Below are 24,359 nucleotides of genomic sequence, written 5' to 3' on the forward strand. Positions count from 1 at the left end.
TTCCCAGAAGCCTCTACCATTCCCCCAGATCATTTTTATTGTTTTCTGGTGGTTCCGATTCACAGTCTTCAGGACTTCCCTTTCTAAGTCTGTTCCCATTTCCATCCCAAACATATGAAAAAATAGTAGTAAAAACAGAGTGTTCTGTATACACGTGTTGCAGTTCTCATACATCAAATGCTGTAAAAGCAGAAGTGTGTAAGTGGGTGAAAGGTAGCTTCCAGAAAAGAGTGAAACTCAAAAGCTTTAATTATATGCAGGAGTGTGACAAAACTTTATGAAAGGAACAGGAAGAAGAAAAAGCACTTGATTAAGGTGCAAGGGAAATCTCCCGTTATTAAGAAAAGCTTCATTTATTCCCATATAATCTGGGAAGTACACCACTGATATCTTATCTTGGGAAAACCGCTAGAAGATGTTTAGAACCCATACCGATAAGCATGTATGCTTCATATAAATCATCTCCAGTTGGACAGGCCTCACTCCCTTCACAGGTTTTACAAGTACCCAGATTTAAAAGACCCATCCTGGACCGACTTTTTAGTGGCTGGACAGCCACTAAAAGACAGATCAGCCTCAGAATGGCAGCAGTTCCTTATTTATCTTCACATTTCAGATTCCTCATTGTGGCTCATATGCGAGCATCTCATATGGTGACAGCACTTTAATTTCTTGTATAAATCCACTATGCCAGTCTTCTACTGCTGTGTAGTGTGTGCATGTGTATAACGTGTATAATGTCCTTTTTTTTGTCAATGACAAATGCTGCAGTTTACCTGAACCACAGTAGGGTGGTATCAATGATTCAATGCACAAAGGTCAGAAATCTCGTAGATTTCTATTCTAATATGCAGATAGAGGTAAAGTTTGTACTGAAAGCCCCGTTCCTCCTAGCTTGTTAGATGTATTGAGGTTCTTCAGCTTGGAAAGTTGTATATTTATGATTTCAGTAATGAACATTAGTCTTCAGGAGCATCTTCCTTTTGTTCTGTGCTCACCTGAAAGGTTCTTCTCTCTTGAAACTGACTGTAATGACACAATAGCAGCTCTCTTAAAGCTGATGGTTTTACAGACACAGCTATTCAAGGGAATAACTGAATTTTTTTTGTTTAAATTGTAACCAAAACACATTTTACTGAGCCATTACAAGGAAGACATTCCAGCTCAGTAAAACATGCACAAACAACTGTACACACATACTAGTGACTGTCAGACCTACCCAGCAATCCCGAACACTCATGCCTATGCCGCTCCTTCCAGGATTTCCTTCTGCAAGCTTCACTGCAAGTGAAGATTTCATGGCAATGAATGCAAGATGTCAGCTGAACACCAACAGAACGTCCGCACTGATAGCAGTATTTAAAAAACGGTGTCCTAGAACAAAGGCAGTTATAAAAAAAAGCACAATATTGTGTTTGAAGTTTTTTCTTAGTCTGACAACGTTTGTTCATCACAGTAAAATTATATCAAAATGGCTCACAATATAGAAATATAAATGTCGTAATATTCACGGATAAAGAAACAGGAGACCCTGCAGCTTATCCTAGGAGTATTTGGGGACCGGGCTGCACACCAGCCCCTAGAAAAGTCAAACGTCCTAGTGAGGAACACTCCCAAGCCTTTACCAAATCAACATCTGCATCCTAGTGCATGGTGTGCTTCAGTTTGCTCGTAACAACCGAGTCTGGAGGTATTCACTTTCAAACTGGCAGGCAGGGCAGACAATATGCAGCCAGAAATAAAGCCAAGCAGGCAGACTTAAAAAAACTGACAGAACCTACTGGAATATTGCAGAGGGAAACAGGGCTACAGCCAGGTCCCTGCAACACAGCAAAGCTGGAAGAAGCAACAAAGAGTGCTTAGGCAAAGATTTTCAGCGGGACTGGGAAGTAGAATGTTACTAAGTGCAAATTGGCCTATGTACCTATATCCTTTTCAAAGCATTTAAGAATCCCTTACAGCACCGATTTCCCTAATGTGGTCTGAGCCAAATTGTTCTGCACTTATGAAATTTGACCATAACATAAAGCCAAAGGTGATTTCATGCAATAGATTCATTCATGTGTTAGTATAATTTTAAAGAGCTAAGAGGCATCAGAGGCAACACTGGATGCATTACACTTAACACCAAATCACATTTTGTAGCATTCTAGTCATGTGACATGGATTCCATTAAATGCCTTGCTAAGGGAGGTAGCAGGCAATGACCCAGACAACTCCTGTCAGTATCCAGTCAAAGCACAGCCACAGTCCAACAGAGGTCTTTACAAAAACAATTCATTCAACCTGAATTGGAAACTGCAGCAACTTTTCTGCAGAGTCCCCAGAAGAGAAAAAGACCAAGGATCAGTTCCCTGAGAGTAACAAATGTTCTATGAGAGGATAGCTACAGTGTGGGCACAGTGGTAGTCAGCAGAGGATAAGCCACAGCTAAATAGGAACAATGATATCAAGGAACTCCAGTTACTGTACAGATAAGCTGGTAAATTGTTCCCATCCTTCCATGGAGCCAAGAACAGAGGGTGGCAAACAAGGAGCTTGGGTGGAATCAGGCCTTTGCAGGGAAAGAGTTTCAGAAGAGAGTGGCAGGATCCCTGAAATAATAAGTTGTCTACCAGTTGCTGTCTCCTTTGGCTGTAAATGTAAAGGCCTGTCCAATTACAAATCATAACCTTGCATATTTGCCTAGGGCTGTATGTTGAGAACATGATACAAGTCTTGCACTTGGAAGTTTATGGGAAACTCCCATTCTTGGGCTGTAGTGACCAGACAGGCAGCTGTTGAAACTAATTGAGAAAACAAAACTTGCACAATTCTGGCAAAGGAAATGGCTAGCAATTTTCACTGAGATCTCATCTCTGCCTGCAAGTCATCCCTAACATCTATTTTGTAAAACGTTTGTGTGCTGCTTTAACCTTCCAGATTTCATTTTAGTTCTTGGTTTACATTCTTCCGGCTATTTCTGCATCTTATGCTACTGTTGATCCATTTTGGTTCAGCAGAAATACTACCTCACAACTTATGCCCGCGAAAAGTGCCTCAGTTCCTGACCATGATTCAAATTCTCACTTGACTCAAATACTGAGACAAAGTTCAGGATGATGAGAGTGCCTTGCTCAGAAGAAACTGATGACAGAGTACAGTATCCTTGAGCCAACTATTTCCTCCGTAACTCAAACCGCTGAGAATGCTACGATTCCAAGACTAATGTTCAAACTCTAGAAGTCTTTCCTGATGTAGAGACCAGAAATGCAAGCCACAAAACTTGTTTGTGTCCATTTCTTAGTATTTGTAAGCTACCCTAAGCCACTGATGTCATGAATTAGCTTAAGATACCAGGCCACACTGCTTATCACGAGAAGACTGAATATTATGCAGACTCTCCTGGCAGAGTCTGAAGCTGAAAAGGAATGATGTGATCAGAACAGAGGAAGAAGCTGTCTGTAGCTGACAAGACTGGACACACTAAAGAGGAAACAATTAGAAAAGAAAAAACATGGTAGGGTGACATTAAGCCTGGTGAGGAAAAAACAGGACATAACATTTTTGGCTAAGAACAGTCAACACTTGCATGCAGTGTCTTCCACCTACCTCACTTCTTTCGCATGATGGCTCCCCGATTTCTTCTTTGAAGCAGATGTACGAATATTTGAATCCACTACACCAACATAAGGAAGAGGGGGGGAAAAAATCAGCATTCCTACTTAGGATCTGAGAATTAGAATACTAGTCACAAGACACCTTTCCTTAAAACTCTGCTTAGCCACAGGACAGTTGTTGATCAACTGGGCAAACATAATCAATATGATGATGTGTATCAGACACACTAAAACAACATCCTTCTTGAAAGTAAGATTATGAAAAATGTGAGACATAGTAGTTCTAGGTAACATTGCCTTCTACTCCTCATTTGGATATTTTTCACAGTGAATATATGAAACATTTTTCAGATTATAGTGGTATTGGGAGATCTAGAGTCTAAGCCTGGCTTCACCACGTATTTGAGCACTACTCAGGAAGTCATTCAAATGACCTTAATTTACATATTTATTGTCACCACTCTAGGAGTAGAAGAGCATTAATACAGTGGGAATCCCAGGAAAGGACCTGGGAGCAAGTTACCACGGGGAATGGACATATGCTAGCTGTCCACAGTCACCATTGAATGCACACTGCTACCTGCACTAAATACAAAGCAATTCAAAGGTCCATCTGTGAAAGAGGAACAAGCTCACTCAATTACTCCGTAACACGTGGTAACAGATCTTGTATAGGAATTCACGAGGAAGCAGTGGATAGGCACTAAGCTTATATTCAAAATTTCCTTCACAGTGACTTGTTCATTCTCTTTAACGTTTGTAGAACCCCTACATCTCCTCACTGCTTATGTAGGACTGGTTTTGAGAAAGAGCTATCCTTTCAGACAACAATACTGGAACTAATAACAGTAAATTTCCTCTCCACACCAGGCAGTGCCACCCTTAAGCTTGAACTAACATTTCTTGGATCTTCGCAGCTCTTCCTGATTCCATTCTTTCTCTTTCAGGATGACACGCTCACGGAGCTTCCCAGTAATGTGTTCCATCAGTGATTGGCGTTTTTGAAAAATCTCCCGCTCAGATGCTGTCAGTACATGGTATGGTGTGTGAGCAATTCTCCTATCCTGCAACACACCAGGAGTTAATATGCTAATGTATGGGAAAACAAATCTAACAAGTAAGTGTTTCAAGTCAAACCAGTCTAAAAGCACAGTATCATCCCTGCTTAATCCTGGCACAGGAGATGTCCATATTAAACAGTCTAGTTGTTCCAATTATCTGTTCAGTGAGCGCTCAACAAGTTAACTAAAACAATTTTTCTTCAAGGGAGAAGCTGCCGTCATTTTGCAGGGCTCCCCTCCTCTCCCAGCACTTCTGGGAACACAGGAAAGCTTCCTGAAAATGGAAAGACTGCTAGAGGGCACTGTTTGGCCACTATTAAGTTTCTCTGTTTCCCACACTGCTCCCTATTAGTGCCAGCAAGGAGCATACTAAACCCAAGATGCAAAAGCCTAAGGCAGACCAGAGCAAGACAGGAAAGAAGTAAGATACCTGGAGTATGCTGACCAAGGCTGGCCAATGATTACAACTGCTAATTGTTTAAATTGCATTTCCTATTTGAGGATCAGTTGCGATTGCAAGCCAAAGAATAACAATTTTACTATCTACACGGAACACTGCAGCGGGATGCAGAAAACCACATTAGCTCCAAGTAGGCTGCTCTGCCAGTGAGATACAGTGATGGATCTCACAGTCACAGGACTGTAGTAGCAATGAGCTGTACCCCACCTTAGGAATGGAGGTACCATGTTGCACTTTCTCAAGTAGCTTGAATGTGGCTGCTCTACTGCAAGGTGCCCAAGACTCACCATTACTTTTGTTCTTTTCAGAACATCTACTGTTTATGTCCCAGAGGCAAGCAATCTGCAGTATAACTTGGCTTTCCTTCCCATCCCTGCAGTTTCCTAGTTTAATATATTAAGTAATTCTCTATCTATTTTTTGCACTATTGAACAAATGATTCTCTCAAGAACCAAACCACTTAATCTCTGACGCTGCTAAGAAACAAAGATTCTTTGTCATGTAAACTTTCTTATTCACAATAAAGCTACCAAAAAAAATTACTTATATGACCCAAAGGCAGATTCATTTCTAATTAGAAATTGTTACAGCATTGCAGACCATTTCAAAATTTTTTTTTAAACAAATACATCCCCCGCCCCCCCCCAAAAAAACTGGGCAGAAAATTCTTAGTTATACTTCATAGGAAGATTCTTTTTATAAGGGGTTAAATAATGATTAAGGATGACTTTAATAAGTGGTTAACCCTTTATTTTGAAGTTTGACTGATCAGTAATTTATTATCATAGCTTATAACATACCTAAATTTATTATCTACTATATATATATATCTCATAACAACTTTTCCTGTTTTAATTGTAGCCTCATGGAAACACACGTTACTTCCGTTTTTAATGGCTGGATGTAGAATTACAGCTAACTCTTTACAAACCAATTATGAACAGAATCTTACTATAAAATGTGACAACAGGGATTGCCTTCACAGGCAAAACTACTAGAGGTATTCAGTCTTCGGGTGGTCATAAGTTTGGCAGCAAATGAAATGAGTCTCAAGACAAATGAAGGGAAAAGTAAATTTTCAGTGAAAGCTTCTGAAGAAGGCCCTAGACAAATCCTAAGGACACAAGAGGCTGTTTGTTCTGATGAATGCAAAGAACACGGTATCTTCAGTTACGGGAACTGAAGTCATACCTGATAATATTCAAAATAGGCATAGTCGACAGCTGTTCCCACTGCTTTTTGCTGTCCTTCCCTAAAAGTAACTGGTGCAAGGATATCCGCGCCAGCTTCAAGCAGCTTATCAACCTGAAAAAAGAAAGCAAAACATTTGACATCCAGCTTTCTGACTATACTGTGTCCATGCCACAGTTAGAGACAGGGCTGAATATCAGAGCTTAACCTCAATTTGTGTGGCTACTCTGTGTACCAAATTGTGCATTTCTTCTGCCACTGGAGAGCCGTTGATGGACTGTTAAATCTACATGTGTTTTGTAAATAAAACCTTCTTGGAGGCATTTGCTATTTGTTTCTGGATATCTCACAACCTAATCTTGCAGCAACAGATGAAGTACAGACAACTAGTGACGCAGGGGTAGAACAGAACCCGGCTGGAGAAATCACCTCCTCTCCTAGTGCTCCTCAACTGCAGTCTTCCTCCCCTCCATTCTCAGTGAGGTCAGCTCTGTGCTTTATGGGACGAGGGAAAAATGTCCAGTTTTCACAAGGCCAAATGCTTCCACTGAGCTCATCATAGGTGAGAAAGTGCACTTTATCAACTACTTTATATAGCACAATCAAATGCAATGCATCTTTCTTCATGTGGATGCCAGCTGTGTTTACAAGCAAGGGAACAGTCAGATCTGACAGGGCCATGGGCAACCCCCCATCTGCTTTAAATGCAGTGTTTCCTCTTCTACACAAGGAGGTTGCCATCACCTTCACTCAAACATGAAAACGAATTTCCTTACAAAACCTCTGTGCCTTAGGAGACAAACAAATAGCATTGGGAAAAGACACAAATGAACTGTTCTGAAAAAAAAAAAAAAAAAAAAAAAAAAATCAGCTTGCCCATTAAAGAGAAATGGAACTCAACACACCTGATAAAAATTACTGCTTTTCCTGAAGTTAAAAACAACAAAAACCCCCCACATTTCTCTCACCAAAGCAATCCTCTGTGCTTTTGTTCTCTTCTGTTCATATGTGGTACTGACAGCTGTACAGAGGGCACTTCTTACTGCTCTGCTTAATGGCAGATTTGGATCAGCCCCATGTTTGAGGAGTTCGACCACTGCCTGCAAATGCAACAGATAATTGCTGGAGATGCATTTTGACAGTTCCACAGCAGAAAAGTGATACTCCAGCCAGACCAAGATGCTATAGGGTAGGTTTCATAAAATATACTAAAACCACCTATGTTTTACCATAAAGATAAGGATTACAGAGGTTGAACATTTATGGTCTATTAGATCATCACTCCATTGAATGTTAGCCTCTGAGAGGGGCAGGAGAAGCAATAGAATGTGTTGGATATGGGACTTTCCATTCCATTCCGTGGGAAGTCCTGAAATTTCATCTTTTCTGTACAAACAAATCAAAGATGCAGTAAACTCTTTTTTCCCAGAAAAATACCTAAATTGTCTTTTAAAAGAAACAAAGATAACATAAGGAAAAATGTTCTGGTTCAAACATTTGATACAGAATCTATTTTCTACTGTATTTGGCTGCATCCATTTCTACTGTATCTACTTCCGCAGTCCATCCTGTAGCTCCCTATTATATTGTATCCAGATGATTGATAACTTTCTACTGAAATAAATATAGCTAGAAAGTACAATACACAGTAGATCTTTTCTATTATGATCTACCATTAATCCTAACACACAGTATAAAACTTGCAGTGACAGAACAAGAGGTAAAATTTTGATTTCATCAGTAACACTGAAAGTGGCTTCCCCTCGCTTTGTTCACATCTGCATTTCCAAGACAATGCCTGACTGAATTATTAGCGTGCTTTTACACAGGAGAAAGTAACCCGAGAAACAGAAATTAGACCCAAACCCTGCCCCTATCAGCTTATTACCTGAACCACTAGGCTACACAGTCACGCTTGCTCCCTTCCAATTGTTCTTCCCCTGGCCTTGTGCTGGCTGGTTGCCTGCACAACGGCTGAGCTTAGTGGGCAGCCTGGGTGCAACTCTTACCCCCTCACTCTCCTCCCTTGTTTTCCACAAAGAAGATGAACCAGGAGCCTGGAGCTGTATTCCAAGAGGAGCAGAGCACTGCAGACACACCACTTTGTCACCATTACCTGTTTTGCTGGTACACTTTCTCTCGCAGCATGCTGGCTGCTGTGGACCCACTCTTAAGGGCCTTGTCTGAGCAGAAGGGAGGCCATTCCCTGCTCAGGGAAGGTAGGTGCTGACTTCACATATTGCACTCTACTGTGTGAGCTGTAAGCCTCCTCTGTGCAGTGCTGAGCCCCGTAATGCCCAGATCCTTTCCAAGTGTGATCACTGATCTTTTCCTAGAAAAGCATACTCCTTACCCTCAAAGAGCTACATTTTTTTTCTCATATCCAGAAGCAAAGTGTTTTAACATTTGGCTGGGATGATTTGAGTGGGGAGGTAGCCTGTAAGAGAACTGCATGTTCTTGTGATTCATAAAAATGGATACTCTTCTCTGAATGCTATACCCTTCTGAATCTTACCAAATATTTCTAGCTATCGCTGTCATACTACACGGCTCCTCTAGTTCAGCTCATGCAACATCCACAGGTTTGAAAGAAAAGCAAATTTAGTACTTTCACTGGGAATGAATTATGGCAAACATAACTAGTTACCCAAGTCTGCCTGTCATCAGAGAAGGCAGAGACAAATGGAGGAGTACAACACACGTAAAGAGGAACTCAAAGATGCTCACCAAATCATTCCCACTGGCGATTGCTAAGCAAAGTGGTGAATGGCCACTCCACAGTGTGTTTGGATTTGCCTTATGCATTAAAAGGAGGCGGATAACATCTCTGGCATGCTGTGTAGGCAGGTGCAGAAAAAGGTGGAATTAGATCATAATAATGTTAACTTTTAAATATAATGTATATGTAACAATAATGAACAAAATGAGCAGCATAAAACACGTTCAAGCCTTTCACCTAAGCTATGATCCTATAGCAAAAATATACCTCCATTTTCTCATGGCTAAGAACCCCAAGCATGGTAGTGTTATGCATAAACCTCTCCATCAGGTTACCAAATCTCATTAACCCTGCTGCCAAAGGGTATACGTAAGCTTGCCTCTGAAGAAGTACATCTCCTCTCTCAAAAACCTCTCCTTCCTCCAAGTGCACACCTCGTAAATCTGCTAGAAGAATGTTACTACGGTAAAATGCTCAAAGGTTAGCACATGAGAAAACTCAGACTGTCCAGCTTCAAACTGGCCTTGTGAATAGTAAAACTTAATGGCCAAGTCACTAATGGAAACTTAAGCAGAGGAATTTCCTGTGTTAAACAGAATTCTAAAGACTTAAGAAATATTTTTTCTCAAGTGCTAATGGGTTTTTAATCAGTACAACACTAATAATTCACAGCGTAAGGAGTTTATCCCAGGAATTCAATCAGCTCCTTACAGAGGGATGAAAAGTATTCATTCCCCAGATATGTCATTTGGGGAGTTTAGCTCATAAGTACTCTCTATGAGCAGAACCTCGGATGCCATGCTCTTACCTCACAGTTATCCTCTCTTTCGCATGCAATATGCAATGCATTCCTTCCACCTTCTTCTGGAACAGGACCAAAATAGGAGGAGAAGTACCCTTTTGGTGGTCCTGTTTCATTCTTCAGGTGCACAGTGACACCACGGGACAACTGGGTTTCTCTGGTTTGAGGCAGAGGAATCTAGGTGAGATTATGTGAACATTTGTAACATAGCTCAGAGACATACAGAAGAAAATCAACTGCTTGGTCACCCATTGCTCTGGATGTCAATCATGGACGAGACTTGTTCAGCCTCACCAAAACAATGGCCACCCTTTTTCTACTTCCTTCTTTACATTCAGATTCCATCTGCCTAAATCATCTTCAGCACTGCACATTAAGAAATTTGATTCCACTGGAGGAATCCAGGGAAGGAAAATTTTACAGACAGAATTTAATAACTTTTACTGGGCCAAATGATACAGTGAGGGGTGGGAAGAAAGAAGCAAGCTATCAGGCAAAAAGGGTCTTCACTCAAGTTCATTCACATGTCATTCATTTAAGGTGCATGAATATAGGCTTACCAGACCAATATAAAAAAATAAAAAATGGTATGTCAGAAAGTAATATACCTGCACTGCATCTGGGCATTTTATAACTGCATACTGTTTGCAAACAGGTACCAAGTCATCCTGATTGCTACTAAAGGAGAAAATACTGCAATACAAACTGAAGAAGCTATCTAAACCTCCCTGGACTGCAAACAGACATTCACCTTAGCCACTGTCATGACAAGACAAATCTTATCTTTCCTGTTACACAAGCCAACTCATTTTTCAAGTGACTAGGACCTGATGGGATGTCAGGGAGCCCATCAATGTCATTGCAAGGTCACTCAATTATCTTTGAAATGTCATGGCAACCAGGTGAGGTTCCTGAGGACTGGAAGAAAGCAAATGTCACTCCTATATTCGGGAAGGGCAAGAAGGAGGATCTGCAGAATTACAAGTACGTCAGCCTCATTTCAATCCCTGGGAAGGTGATGAAGCACATCCTCTGGGAAGCCATTTCCAAAAATACTAAGGAAAAGAAAGTGAATGGGAGTCGTCAGCTTGGATTTACAAAGGGGAAATCGAGCCTGAACAACTTGATAGCCTTCTACAAGGAGATGACCAGTTTGGTGAAAGATGGGAGAGCAGTGGATGTCATTTACCTTGACGTCAGTAAGGCTGTCAAAACTTTTTCCCACAACGTCTGCATAGACAAGCTCCTAAAGTATGGCTTACATAAATGGACAGTGAGGACTGAAAACTAGCTGAACTACCGGATTCAAAGGGTTATGATCAGTGGCATGAAGTTCAGCCGAGGGCCAGTCACCAGTGGTGCACCTACAGGGGTCAATACAAGGACAATACTGGTTAAGTTGTTTACTACTGTTTACTAATTGACCTGGATGAAGGGATAGAGTGCACCCTCAGCAAGTTTGCTGATGATCCCAAACTGGGAGGAGTGGCTGATACACCAGAGGGCTGCGTTGCCATTCAGAGGGACCTCGAGAGACTGGACAGATGGGCAGAGGGGAACCTCATGAAGTTCAGCAAAGGGAAGTGCAGAGTCCTGCCCCTGGGGAGGAATAACCCCAGGCACCAGTATATGCTGGGGGCTGACCTACTGGAAAGTAGCTCTGCAGAAAAGGACCTGGGGGTCCTGGTGGACAAGCTGAACATGACCAGTAACGTGCCTTTGCAGCAAAGCAGGCCAACAGCATCGTGGGCAGCATTAGAAAGAGCGTGGCCAGCAGGTCAATGGAGGTGATCCTTCCCCTCTGTTCAGCCCAGGTCAGACCACATCTGTGTGTCTAGTTCTGGACTCCCCTGGAGCAAGTCCAGCGAAGGACCACAAAGAGGATTAAGGAACTGGAGCATCTCTCGTGCAAGGAGAGGCTGAGAGATCTGGGATTGTTTAGCTTTGAGAAGAGAAGGCTCGGGGGATCTTATCAATGTGTATAAATACCTGATGGGAGGGAGTAAACAAGCTGGAGCCTCACTCTTCTCCGTGGCACCCAGTGGCAGGACAAGAAGCAATGGGCAGGAATTGAAAGACAGGAAATTCCACTTAAACATAATAAAAATCTTTTCTTTCCTGTGAGGGTGATCAAACACGGGAAGAGGTTGCCCAGAGAGGCCATGGAGTCTCCATTCCTGGAGATATTCAAAGCCCAACTGGACAAGGTCCTGAGCAACTTGCTCTCATTGACCCTCCTTTGAGCTGGGGTTTTGGACCAGACGATCTTCAGAGGTCCCTTCCAATCTCTCAACTGTCTGGTAATTCTGTGAAATGATTTAAGTACTATAACGTAAAGTAATTCCTCAGGTAACAAATGCCAAAAAGAGCACTTTTCGCTGGTATAGCTCCATCACAAGTAGACAATTATCATAAAAAATGGCAACCCTAACCAAAAGGTTCTGTACTACCAAAAAAGTTTACTGCAGAGCTATCTTTCTGTAACTCTGGGGGCACAGTGAATGCTGCAGGAATCCAGCAGAAAGAGTCTGTGTTCAAGGAAAACAAAACAAAACAAAAACAAGTAGGCAGGCTCCATGGAGATGAAACAAGCAGGTCCCATCATGTATCTGTTTCTGACAGTGGTCCTATGTTCACTGCTCTCATTATACCTTCAGGCATTTATACTAGACTGCCCACAAGAGACTTTTAACCTCTGCCTTAAACGAGGCATGACAGCAAAAATGTTCTGGGGCATCAAAACACATGGATGTGTTTACTGTAACCCAATAATACAGACCTCCAGTGGCTTTTTTTTTTTTTTTACTTTTTTTTTTACTTTTTTTTAAATTTTTTTTTCTTTTTTAAAGGAACATAGTTATTCCAATAGGATGCAAAAATTTCACGGAAATCAAGCAGGCAGGAAGCTCAACTCTCTGCTTATGTATTGTGCAGCCTTCAAGAGCTACAAGAAGCTGAGCTCACAAAGCAACATACCTGGTCTGGACCATATACCTCATTTCCATCTTCTGCCCTTGCATCAAGATCTGGTGCAGAATGCAGGAGGTACTGTGTTATCTGGACTCCTTCCTCCCCAGGAATAGATACAGCTATGTGGAGAGGGGTTAAACTCCCAAACTGAAAAAAGAAACATAGCATTAGACTCCTGTTTATCGCAACTTAAAACAGTACCAAATATTTTCAAAAGAATAATCCCAGCTTCCTCTTCCCACATACTGTGTCTCACTTTCAGCCACCATGAACCTACAAACTGAGTTACGGGACAGTGGAAAGCTCAAGGTACCAGATACACAATGTACCAAAATCACAACAGCTGTTACCAACTTGAGGAGCAGCTTCACAAGCATTCCCCAGTCATTCATGGGCTTGGCAACAAGAAAACATAATGAGGAAGGAAAACTCAGGGAATAAGGAGCTTTGAGTTCTTTCTATAAAATAGTTCTTTGAACAGGATAATCACTTTAAACAGCTTTTTGTCCATTCTAAACCTGGTTCTTACTTGCAGATTTTACAGCAGGACACAGAAGCTGCTGCACTCATCTAGAATCCTACATCATTATCAATTATAATGCAATAAAACCTTGGATGGAAGCCGCACATCAGTCCTGGCTCCCCTTTCTAAGAGGAGTTTCTCTGCTTCTGCATCTGCAGCTTTAATGGCAAGGAAGAGAAGGGGTGCTGGTATCCAGCATGCATTGGGATCTGCACCTCGGTGAAGCAGCAGCTGGATTGTTGCCCATCTCTTCTGCTGTCTAAAGTTGACATGGAAAATACCAGAATCACTCATTAGCATCTTGCAAAAAACCTCTAAATGATGACGAACTAAGATGACTCCCAGGTGCAGACATTAAAAATGGCATTTGGCAGAGACAAGACTTCATTCTTTAGAGCAGTGTCACAACAACTGCCGTGCTCCACCCAGGCAACAATATTATTACCTGAAGAGGGTATCTCACCCCTCCAAACTAAAAAGGCAGCACTTAAAAGCAGTTCCTTCGGGTTGCATGGGAATGGATAGGCAAAGTAAGGTTCCCTGCATCTCCACTATTCACTCATGTGTCACTTCTAAACGTTTAGTGTGAGACTTGTTTAATGACAGAAACAGACTGACTCCTCCTTCCTGTCATCTAAGACTGTTTGGAGGGTTCTTTCCCCTATCGTACTTCATTCATCCATCCCAAGAAAACAGAGATACTTTTTCTGTGTTTCCCTTAACCAAAGCTGGAACAAGAGCTATGCTGGACTAGGACAGTGTATTTCAGCAGGCTGATGATTCCATCTGTATTTCCATGGAGGCAAAATACACATGCACACCCCTAAAAAAGAAACCTAACACCATCAAAAAAAGCAAACAGTCCTTGGATATCACCCAGAAACTCTACCACATAGTGATCTGGGCAGAGGCTCCTCTTTTCTCACATGGCATTAACTCATTTTTACTCACAAGCCCTACATTCAGTGCATCTTTATATTCCAATGAAAAACATGCAACGCACACACAATATTCATGAGAGAAGCAAGGGAGGTGGCAAGATGTGCCACAAAAGCCAAATGCAAGGGATGAAGGGCAAGAAGGCCAACAGGGAATTTTCATTGTGGGAATTCTAAGACGTCAAAGTGACCTATGCTGGCATAAAACCCAACACAAAAATTTCATCATCTTTGGGGACTGCTCTGGAGGCAAAACAAAAGGCAAGATGTGGCCCTTTGGGGGATCCATAAAAGCAAGACAAAAAGACTACATTTCAGGCCACGCGGCTAAACAGACACCTGTAGAAAACAACCAGCACGGTCAAATGTAGTCAAAACTTCAAAGAGTAAGCTGAATATATTCTTATCTTTCCTCATGTCCACACTACACTGCAGGTGTGCATAGCAGACTGTGACAAGCTGCAAAGTATGCAATCAAGAAATCTTGTCTTGTTCAAGCATGAGGTCCTTAGCTTGAACTACACTTTCCAGCTTCACTCTTCACACTCTGCCAACCTGAATTATAACAGAGCATATAAACGAGTGGCTTCTACTGATATGAACACGAGATTTCTATAGTTAAACAAACAAAAATATACTGACATCTGACTAGCTTTTCCTGCAATAGCTGCACCCTTCTGTGAAATATGTGAAATACTAATTGTTGCCTTCTATGTTCAAAGAGACTTAGGAGACTCTGTCTCCCATTCATAGGGCATAAGTGAGACTTACTCTGCGATTACGCCTTCAGACACATTAGCTGTTTCTGACGGTTCTGATTGTTCGTTCTGCTTGAAGATTAAAAAAATAAAAGAAAGTAGTTACAAAAATGAAAAACCACACTTTCAATGGGTGAGTCAGCATATTCAGTCATCAGAACAATAATACAAGTAATAACAGTAATACAAGAGCATGTAATAATAATGGAATTCAGTTAACAACAGATAGGGAAATCATTTAGAAGTAATTTGTAGCTAAGTTATTTTTTTAAATAAACCAAATAACTGAACATTTTCTTGCTCAATTTCCTTTGTGAGTAAAACATGTTTACAAGACTCTTACAGATTTTCAACCTGCATTATTTTGCACGAGAATGTAGAACTAGGACCTCCAAGACCACTGTTTCCAAATCTTCTGGATTCGTATTCAACTCAGAGGAAAAGAGAAAGCAAAGCACATTTTCCTTTCTGAATCTTAGAGACCGTGACAGAAACAAATCCTGTTTATTCCTAATTTCCTTTTCTCACTCCAAAATGAGAAGTAATAGTTTCACACTGATTTTCTGTGAATCTCTGAGCATCTGCTTTATATACATCTCTCTCTCTCTCTTTCTTTCCTTCCCACAGAAGTCTTGCAACTTTGGTAACGGGCCACCACTTAAACATACTCTTGGAACTTGAACAGGTACTTTACAGCAACCAAAAACTATTCTGTAGTTCATTTCCAACAAGTTTCTTGAGGGCATTTAGACCTGTGTAGCCTCTTCTGAAAGCCTCAGCAACATCCTTACATTTCTAGCCTCCTCTGAAACACGTCCAAGACCACACAGTCCCTACCTGCCTAGGCCCCTCTTTGATTCCTTCTATCTTCTCAGACTGTTTGGCGACTCCTGACCCTCTGCTTCACCCTTGTTATCATCTCCTTCCCCACTGCATGGTTTGTACTCTTACAAAATATGTATCATGCTCCTCCACAGGACAATTTAAAGCAGTTACTTCTCTTTTCGGCAGGAGGAAGCCTAGGGTCATGAGTCTTCCTTTGTAAACACTCCCTAAGGGTCAAGAGACTCCTCTGACAGTTGAATTGCTTCTTGCTTGACACTTCAACCATGCCAGCAGGACTCTGTGCTATCGGAACCACCTAAATCCTCTTGTCCTGCTGGGATGCTTTCGTAATTCCCACCAGTTGCCCACTGCATCTTCACTGTCTTAAATACCTAGCAGACATGGCCTCACATCTGTGCTATTAATACAGTGCCCTATTTCAACTGCAGAGTAAGCTTGTTTCTGCACTGGAGCTTGGTCATTTGAAGTAGGACTTAGTAGTGTAAGAGCAGAGAATACTCTGCATCCTCAGAGTGCAAGATGCACAAAAGTTCTGGCTTTTTCCTAGGGAGTCAACACAGTAAAGTAATTCTGAAAAGTAAACTTACAGCTTGAGACGATAATATATCATGATTCTGACATTTTAGATTAGAAATAAACCAACCTTGCAGCTGTGCAGGTTCCTCTCAGCAATATTACCCTTAAAAGATTCTGCTGGATAATACAGAATAAAGCACATGGAGAGAGCAGATAATCTTTCATCACTACACTTATTCACATCAGCTCCACTATCGAGAAGAAGATTGACAATATCGTTGTGGGAAGTAACCTGTAGAGGAGAAAATGCTTCAGGATGTTATTTTATTTTGTAAACATCTGTACTTGCACATACACTCACGCACTTGCAGGTTTCTACATGGAAAGAATAGGCAGCACAGTTTGAAAGTAGTGACAGCCAACACTGTTGAACTAATTCAGGTTTATATTTGCCACACAATAAAAACACGATACTGAACCATGTCTTACGGGGTTCAGAATGTGTATCTTGGAGCATCCTCAAGTACATCCCTGACCTTCCTCTCTTTTTTATAACAATTTCTACCAGCTTTCACAGGAACTCAGTGAGGATTCACACACAGAAAGAAATATAGCACCCTAAATTATTATCTAAATTTTGCTGGACTTTTACAATGAATGCCAGCTATTCAGGTAGCTGAAAAGGGCACAAAGAAAAGCGGAGGTCATCCTCCCCTACAGCAAGTCATACATGCACAGTTTCTAACCACCACCCCTTGCCAGCAAAAACAAAATAACCCTGTCTGAATGTGATTATGACTGGACAAGAAAAAAACAGTAATAAGGACAGGGTCATACCCAAGAACGCAGATCTAGTCCACTGCATAATCACAAACGGAAAACAAACTTGACAGCTAAAATAATCTCTAATGTTTACTGAAGTGCTTCTTTTTGTAGATTATTATTTACTGTGGGGTTTGGCATGATACCATTCATTACAGATATTCCTCATGCCACACCTGCTCTTTTGTTGTTTACTGAACACTCCCTTCACACTTACTATGTAATGGAACAAGAGAAAAATCTAATCCAGGCTACTACACCAGGAATTTCTCATCATATGGTAAAGAGTCATTCTCAGAGTCTTACAGCGGCAGCAGCAAGTGCTGTGTATCCATGTTTGTCTGCTACGTCCGGATGAGCAAGCTCATCCCTCAGAATTGTATAGACCCCATCAAAGCCTCCTTTTGCCGCTTTCTGAATTAACTGCTCTGAGGCAAGTTCTTTGGGGCCTGGAGGCCCATAAGTACTGCGGACTCCACTGAGAATGAAGTTGACGTCTGAAGTAAACTCTGCTTCACAGCACCTAGCAAAGGAGAAAAAAGCACTGATGCATTTAAGCAGCTAGGTACTCTTAGGCCGCTAATGCAATTAAAGAAAAAACACATCAAGAGCAAAACATGCTGCTGGGTAAGATGCAAAAATATGAACAGCTATCATTTTAAGAACTATTTCAGATAGTATAAGTTTGCTTAAATTACAGGCAGAAAGGCAAACTAGTCTAGGGGCTGCTGGCAGCAGCACACAGATTTTGGCTACAGAACAGTTCATAAATATCCAGCCATCCAACACCTATAAAATTAGAAAGCAAAATCTAACTGCCAAGTGTTTCTACAAACAGAATATTTAGCATGCACATTCATATCTGTTTAGTATCTGATTTATATAACCAGCTTTAGCTATGGCTATAAAATACACACATGTGGCACGTGTTCCCAGCAACAAAGCAAACCAAAACATACTCTGCCTGCCCAAAGAACATCTCCATGTACAAGTATCAAGCTACACATAAACCTAAGGCTCAGTGGGCAGTTACAAGTAGCTGCAGACTTGCTGCAGCATGTTTTCTATAGCCTTGAAGTAGAATAAGAGTTAAGACAACCACAGAAAGGTACCATTGGTATCATAAATTGTTTGTTTCATTTAAAAAAATCCTCATTGGCAACCTGTCCTCTCAAGACTATAAAAAAAACTTTTGGAGAGCAGCTTCAATCATGCAACTTATATTTGAAAATAATAGATATGATTTATAAAAATCCATACATAAAAAACAAATGATCAACAGCTACCTGTGCTTATAAACATGCATCTGCATTCTGACCAGTAAGGGGGTTACATTTGCAACAGGCCAAGGTTCTTCCTCAGGCAGCTTGGAGGTATTCTGAAAATATGAAGCATCACACTCTTTCGGAAAGGTGCAAGTCAAAGTAAGATGATCTGTGTTATGGGAATAGGCAAAAACTCCTTCAGGCAAAATATTCTTGTCATCAAAGGGGAGACGTTTATAGCTACGGAGAAATGGGTCCCCCTCAACAGAAATATACGTCCTTTGAGAACTGGCATCAACATATCTGAAGTGTTCTGGATGATCCGAGACAGAAAAATAACCAGGTACTTCAGTACATAGTTTAATTAGATGATTCCTCAGCCACAAGCCAACATCCTGACAGCCATCTGGATAGCTCTCAATTCCCGGTCCAAATCGCTCATCAGAGTTGTACAGCCCCTTAAGAAACGAGTAAGCTCGTTAGTATCAATCAGAGATCAAACAAGTTATACAATTAGAGTCTGGTTTCTATCTCAACTGTTCTGCCTGCGTCTTATTGGTCCATTTCTTATTGGCAGAGTAATAACTGCTGAAGCCATTCTGTACTACAAAGCCTTCACAGTCAGTTTGATTCATTTAATGACAAACACATTAACTTTTCCAGTACAAGAACAGTGGAAGGCCCTAAATTTAACTACATTGGGATGTTATGTTTAGATGAAATTTCACATAGATTTTAGCCTGAGCAGGATTCTGTTTTATACTATTCTGTATCCAGCTTTGCATTCATTAGCCACACTGCTACTTTTTAGACCAGGATAGATTTTCAGTAATGTTTTCCAAATCAGAAGAAACACCTCTGACACACAACTGCACAGGCGTAGAGTATGGGAAAGGTAGCGCAGTTCCCAACTATTTCTTTTCTTACCATGGTCATTAACTTCAGGACAACATGGTAATTAACCTCAGGACAACCTTGCAAGCATGACAACACATGTTTTTATTTCATGCCAACAGAAGAGTCTCAGACACAAATACAGCACTACAAGACAGGAGTTTTAGCCTCCTTAGAAAACCATCCTAGTTTGATATGACACTATATTAAGCAATGCATGAGCACCGCTTCCAAATTCAAGCAGGCTGATGCATCTCCGGTGTTTCTGGATCACACACATGGCTCAAGGCATATTCACACAAGGCTATCACAGCCTCAGAACAGCTATTTGGAACACAAATTAACTGCTTCACTCATTGAACTGTTTAGCTATGGAGATAAAGAACCAGGAAAAAGCACTATGACTGGCAAGAATAAAATTTCAAGTTTGATTATAACCTGAGGGTGTTCTATTTTTCCCTTAGTTTCAGATTATACATGATCTATTCAAATTAAAGTTCTCCGAAATCCATAAGTAGTGCCACATTATCAACATTCAGCAAGAATGTTATGTTCTTGTTGGCCAACTTAATGCAAAGGCTGTATGTTGTTTTGTTATATCTGTTGGTTTATCTGATGAAGCACTGTTTCCTATTGCAGAGATACCCATGTATCAGTATGAGGGGAGGGCTGCCCTACGCTGGGCACTTTTCAGATACACCTTCTTCTTCTTTGAAAACAAAGAATTATAAACTCTTAGAAAACAAGTTTTCTAGCTTCTACTAGTAGCAGCAGGCCTGGAAATGATACAAAAGAGACAACTAGCTATCTCGATACTCCAGAATGCTCTTTGTCTCCACAGTTTCTTCAAATGCAGTATTTTTCAGTTTCATATTGCTGGCTTCTTAATATGTCTGTTGAGAGTACTGACTAGCTAATGAGTTCTTCATCTAGCAAGGGGAGTAAATACCGAAGACTTCTACATTAGAAACTGGAAAAAGACACTCTTCCAGGCATCAGATTTTCAGTTCTAGACAGGCAGTATCACATTATCTCCTTCAATATTTCCCTAAGCAAAAGTTGTGTACAGTAGAAGTTGAGTAGTTCAAGAGAGCAATCTAGCTTACTGGAGACTGAAGCATGACACTTTTGCTCTAAACAACCCAAACACTAATGGAGCTGCCTGGAAAAAAAAAACACTCAAATTTTCCTGTACTCATGCTGACTTTGAAAGGCAGGGAAATCATGGTAACAGCACAACATTTTTCCAGTTACCTGAAATTTTCTGCCATCCTTCCATTCCCGAGTCCCATAGCCTTCTACATGGCTGAGATAAAATGCTCCAATGAATTTGGAACCATCAGGCCAGTAGCATATCCCTTTCCCATGGCGATGGTCCATGTAGAACTGTCCCGTGTATCTCTGTAATCCACCACAAAGAGAAGGGACAGTAAGAATGATACCGTTCAGAGGACAGAAATAAGTGAATTTTTAATTGCCTCCTTAATGCAACAGAGCAGCACTAACAAGGTGCAGGAAACTGAGGATGAAACTGTTACACAGTTAAGAAAGACTAGGCAAAATCTCAACTTCACTGTAGTCACTGTCTTCAAAACTCCACCAAGATTTTACCAGTTGCCACAGCAGCTCTTCCATCATGTAGCAGTCATGATGGAAGATCATACTATTTTAGCAGTGTTTACCTCATTGATATGTTGCCAAATGATGCAGGCTAAACCAAGACCTATCAAAGTGTTCAACACCTCTCACAAAGACCTGTATCCCAATAAACATTTGGTTGGGAAATTTTGCATCCGACAAAACAGGGCATTCAGCATAGCCATGAAAACACATATTTTGCTAAAAAACAAGCAGCCGAATACATAAAACCCAGTAAAACCAAACGAAAAACACCTAGCTAACATGCTTATAAATCAATTTTTTCATTACAGAAGGAAAGAACCTCCACACATAGAGAATATTCCTACTTCCAAATGACAAAACTCTGCTTGGAGAAAGAGCTATCACTCAAATAAATGCCCAACCCCTACCTTCTGATGAATTTTACTCACCCTCAACCTAACAACCCATACTCTTAAAGTACAATAAAATGCAGTCTGCAGTGAGTAGTCAAAATAATTTTGTATTACATACAATTATATTTATTTAAAATATAATTAATAATATATAATAAATAAAATACAATTAACAATATACTATAAATAAAATATAACTAAAGATGTATAATAAATAAAATAATTATAATATTTAAATAAAACGATATATGTTTATTGCTGTTCTCATGCGTCTTCAGCCCTGCCATAAGGTCTTTAATTTCCAGCTGCAGGTGAAGTCCCTGGAGATTACACCTTTGTGCACTACTTGCTAAAAAGATAAATTCGATTGCTACTCTAAAACTGGCACTTCTGACCCTCAGTAGAAAGTTCTGAAAAAACATCGTATCGTACGTAAACATAGTGCTGAACTGTATCGAGGTGACAGACGCTAAGTCAAAAGCTTGTCCATAATCCCTTTTCTCTTCAGTGAAGAAATCCTTAACTATCAGCCCACTCATCTGATGGATTTTGATTGAAATTTGATCAATCGTGATTGATTGTAGCCACAAACACTTTAAGGTATCCATTATTTTTAAGCAAAAAGACAGACATTTGGGGGACGTTTTATAGAAATTAATCAAAATTTTGTAATTGAAAAAATTCCCATTTAAATCAAAACCTCAATTCCTTAAATGCTTTATTAAAGGCATTTGTGTGTCTTCAGTGTTATTTCTCTTCAAATTAAATCACCTAAATATCCTAATCAATCATATAGCTTGTCTTTAATAAAAGCATAACTGAAGGGATAGGATGAACCCTATGGAGAACAAAGTAGCCCTGGTATTCTGTAGCATAAACTATGACTATTCTTAGTTTGAATAAACTATGACTATTCTTAGTTTGAAAGAAAAAAGGTGAAAAGTGCTAAGTAAGTTCCCTAAGGCCTCGTCAGAGGATGATGCCGTGGAGACTTTCATTTCTAGGTCACCAATGCAAATTCAGCCCAATCAACAAAACCCGAAAACTACTACCCTCTATCAAGTGAGTTGCCACAATAATCATCACCGAAGACAGGGAGCTGCTGCTACTGCTTCTGCCTGATGCGTGTTAGGACTTTTGCTTAGAACGCGGAGTTTGCCCCCAAAAGACAACAGTGAGGAGCAATGCCGAGGTCTTTATATTACCAGAATTAAGGCTGTGTTTCTCTGCTAGACCGATTCTTGGGAGCATTGATAGGCAAATGGAGTTCCAGAGGAAGAGAAAAAGAGCTAATTTTAAATTTTCTATCTGCGCAATGGTATAACTCATAAGCGGAAAAATAGATGTCCCACCGTGCAGACAACCGATCCCTAACGGATGATTTCGAGTTACGTTGCCGTGGCAGCTTTCCCTGACAATCAAAACGGCAGCTCAGTACTCACTGGTGGCGCAGAAGAGAAAAACCTCACAAGGGAACCGGAAACATTAGTCACTCCTCATGGTATTTTCACCATATAGGAAGATGCACTCACACTTCAGAGGTTAAACTTTGTACCAAAAGCTCACGGCAGCATCCCCTCCTCCCCTGCCGGCCTCCCGCTCTCCCCACTGGGGTCTGAGGCCACGTTCAGCCATCGACAGCGACCCAGGACTCGGCAACGGCATCACGGCAGCCATCTGCTTACCCTGAGCGTGAGGGCAGACCAAGTCCTTCGAAGCAGGGGGGCAAAAGCATGTTATCTGGGAACCTGTGTCCCGATTTGCATTTTAGCAGCAAATATATTATTAACCTGAACACAGAGCAACAGAATGCCCCCAAAGGGCAGCAAGGGCCAGCGCGCTGGCCGAGCAGGTGCTCGGATGTTGCAGGGGAGCTGGGAAAGCGCCTGCTTTATTAAGAAATAAGGCGAAACCGCCTAGTTTGCCCCAAACCCAGAGGCGAGAGGAGAGATGCAAGCCTGGGAAAAACCCGCATTTCAGAGACCCACCTCCTTGCCAAATGGACCGGTGGGGAACACGAAGGCAGAAAGCCCTGCACGGCGCGCTCCCACCGCCTGGCCCGGCTCCCCGGCCCGGCCCAGGCCGGGGGGCGGCGGCGGGGGGCCCCGCTTGCAGCCGGTTGCGCCAGGCAGGGCGCTCCCCGACGGCGGCTCCCCGCGGCCCGCGCACCTCGCCGCCCCCAGGCCCGCTGCCGTCGCCGGGCGCTGCCGCCTCCTCTGCGCCGCCCTCGGCCGCCGCCTGACTGGAAACTCGCTCGGCACCGGCCTCCATGGCGGCGGCCCCCGCCGACGGCTCCGCAGCGGCCGCGCTCCGCCTCGGCGGCGCCCGCGTTGCCGTGGAGACGGTAGCGGGGCGAGGGAGGCGGGGCCGCCGCCGGGCCCCGGCAGCGCCTCCGCAGCGGCGCGGAGGCCCCGGAGCGTCTGCAGCGAAGGCCTGAGGAGGAAAGGCCCGGAGAGTCCTCGCTTCGTGCAGCCTGGGGTGCCTTCTCCTCGCTTACAGTCTGCAGGGGGCCGAAGCTGCTCCGCAGGAGCCGGGGCGCGGCGTTTGCTGGGGCTGCCCCCACCTCCCGCACGGCTCCTGCAGGGCCAGCGGCTCTCCCCGCTGAGGCCTGCGCGCGCGCGCTCGCCTTCACCCTGCCGTGGCTAGCTCCTGAGGAGCAATTTCTGGGAAAGGCATCGTTCAAATATACTGCATCGCACAACCCCTTACGTTCTGCACGGGAGAGATGAGAGGGGAATTGGCGCAACGCAGCCCAGCAGAGAAGAAACACGGAGCGTCACGGGTGAGGTGGAAGGAGTCCCTACAGTTGGCGTATGGCAAACTCTTCCTGGAGCAGCCCGTCCCTCGACAGCCAGCCCCCGCCTGCCCGCCGCGGCTGGAGCCAGGCCCATCTCCCAGGCCGACCCTCAAACACTCCTGGCGAGCTCGCTCGACCTCATGCACACCGGCGTTACACCGCCAGCACCGCTTCGCAAGTGGT

At 42.3% G+C, this 24,359-nt stretch overlaps 1 protein-coding gene across 1 annotated transcript; it reads right to left on the reverse strand.

Moving 5' to 3' along the window:
• Window positions 1–1,067: 1,067 nt before the first annotated feature.
• Window positions 1,068–23,650, reverse strand: LOC135326538 (ankyrin repeat and MYND domain-containing protein 1-like). Its single transcript, XM_064504363.1, has 15 exons — window positions 23,549–23,650; window positions 20,619–20,765; window positions 18,492–18,928; window positions 17,512–17,728; window positions 16,511–16,675; window positions 15,035–15,093; window positions 13,413–13,584; window positions 12,809–12,949; window positions 9,839–10,009; window positions 9,039–9,146; window positions 7,280–7,411; window positions 6,312–6,425; window positions 4,498–4,663; window positions 3,592–3,658; window positions 1,068–1,374 (listed from the first exon to the last, which is right to left on the reverse strand). The coding sequence occupies exons 1-15, from the start codon at window positions 23,648–23,650 to the stop codon at window positions 1,200–1,202; spliced, it is 2,373 nt and encodes a 790-aa protein (XP_064360433.1). The 3' UTR covers window positions 1,068–1,199.
• Between the last annotated feature and the right edge of the window lie 709 nt (window positions 23,651–24,359).

This window comes from Dromaius novaehollandiae, unplaced genomic scaffold (assembly GCF_036370855.1).
Source record: "Dromaius novaehollandiae isolate bDroNov1 unplaced genomic scaffold, bDroNov1.hap1 HAP1_SCAFFOLD_63, whole genome shotgun sequence".
In the NCBI taxonomy this organism is placed as follows: domain Eukaryota; kingdom Metazoa; phylum Chordata; class Aves; order Casuariiformes; family Dromaiidae; genus Dromaius; species Dromaius novaehollandiae.

Bases quoted from the DNA above. Each gene is read 5' to 3' on its own strand.
- LOC135326538 (XM_064504363.1), bottom strand. From the start codon at position 23,650: ATGGAGGCCGGTGCCGAGCGAGTTTCCAGTCAGGCGGCGGCCGAGGGC. The intron at 17,729-18,491 runs GTAGCTGTTGAT...CTCCTTTGCTAG, and splicing joins ATGCATGTTTATAAGCACAG to GTGCTGTGAAGCAGAGTTTA. The intron at 16,676-17,511 runs GTAAGACTCTGA...TCTCCTCTACAG, and splicing joins CAGCACTTGCTGCTGCCGCT to GTTACTTCCCACAACGATAT.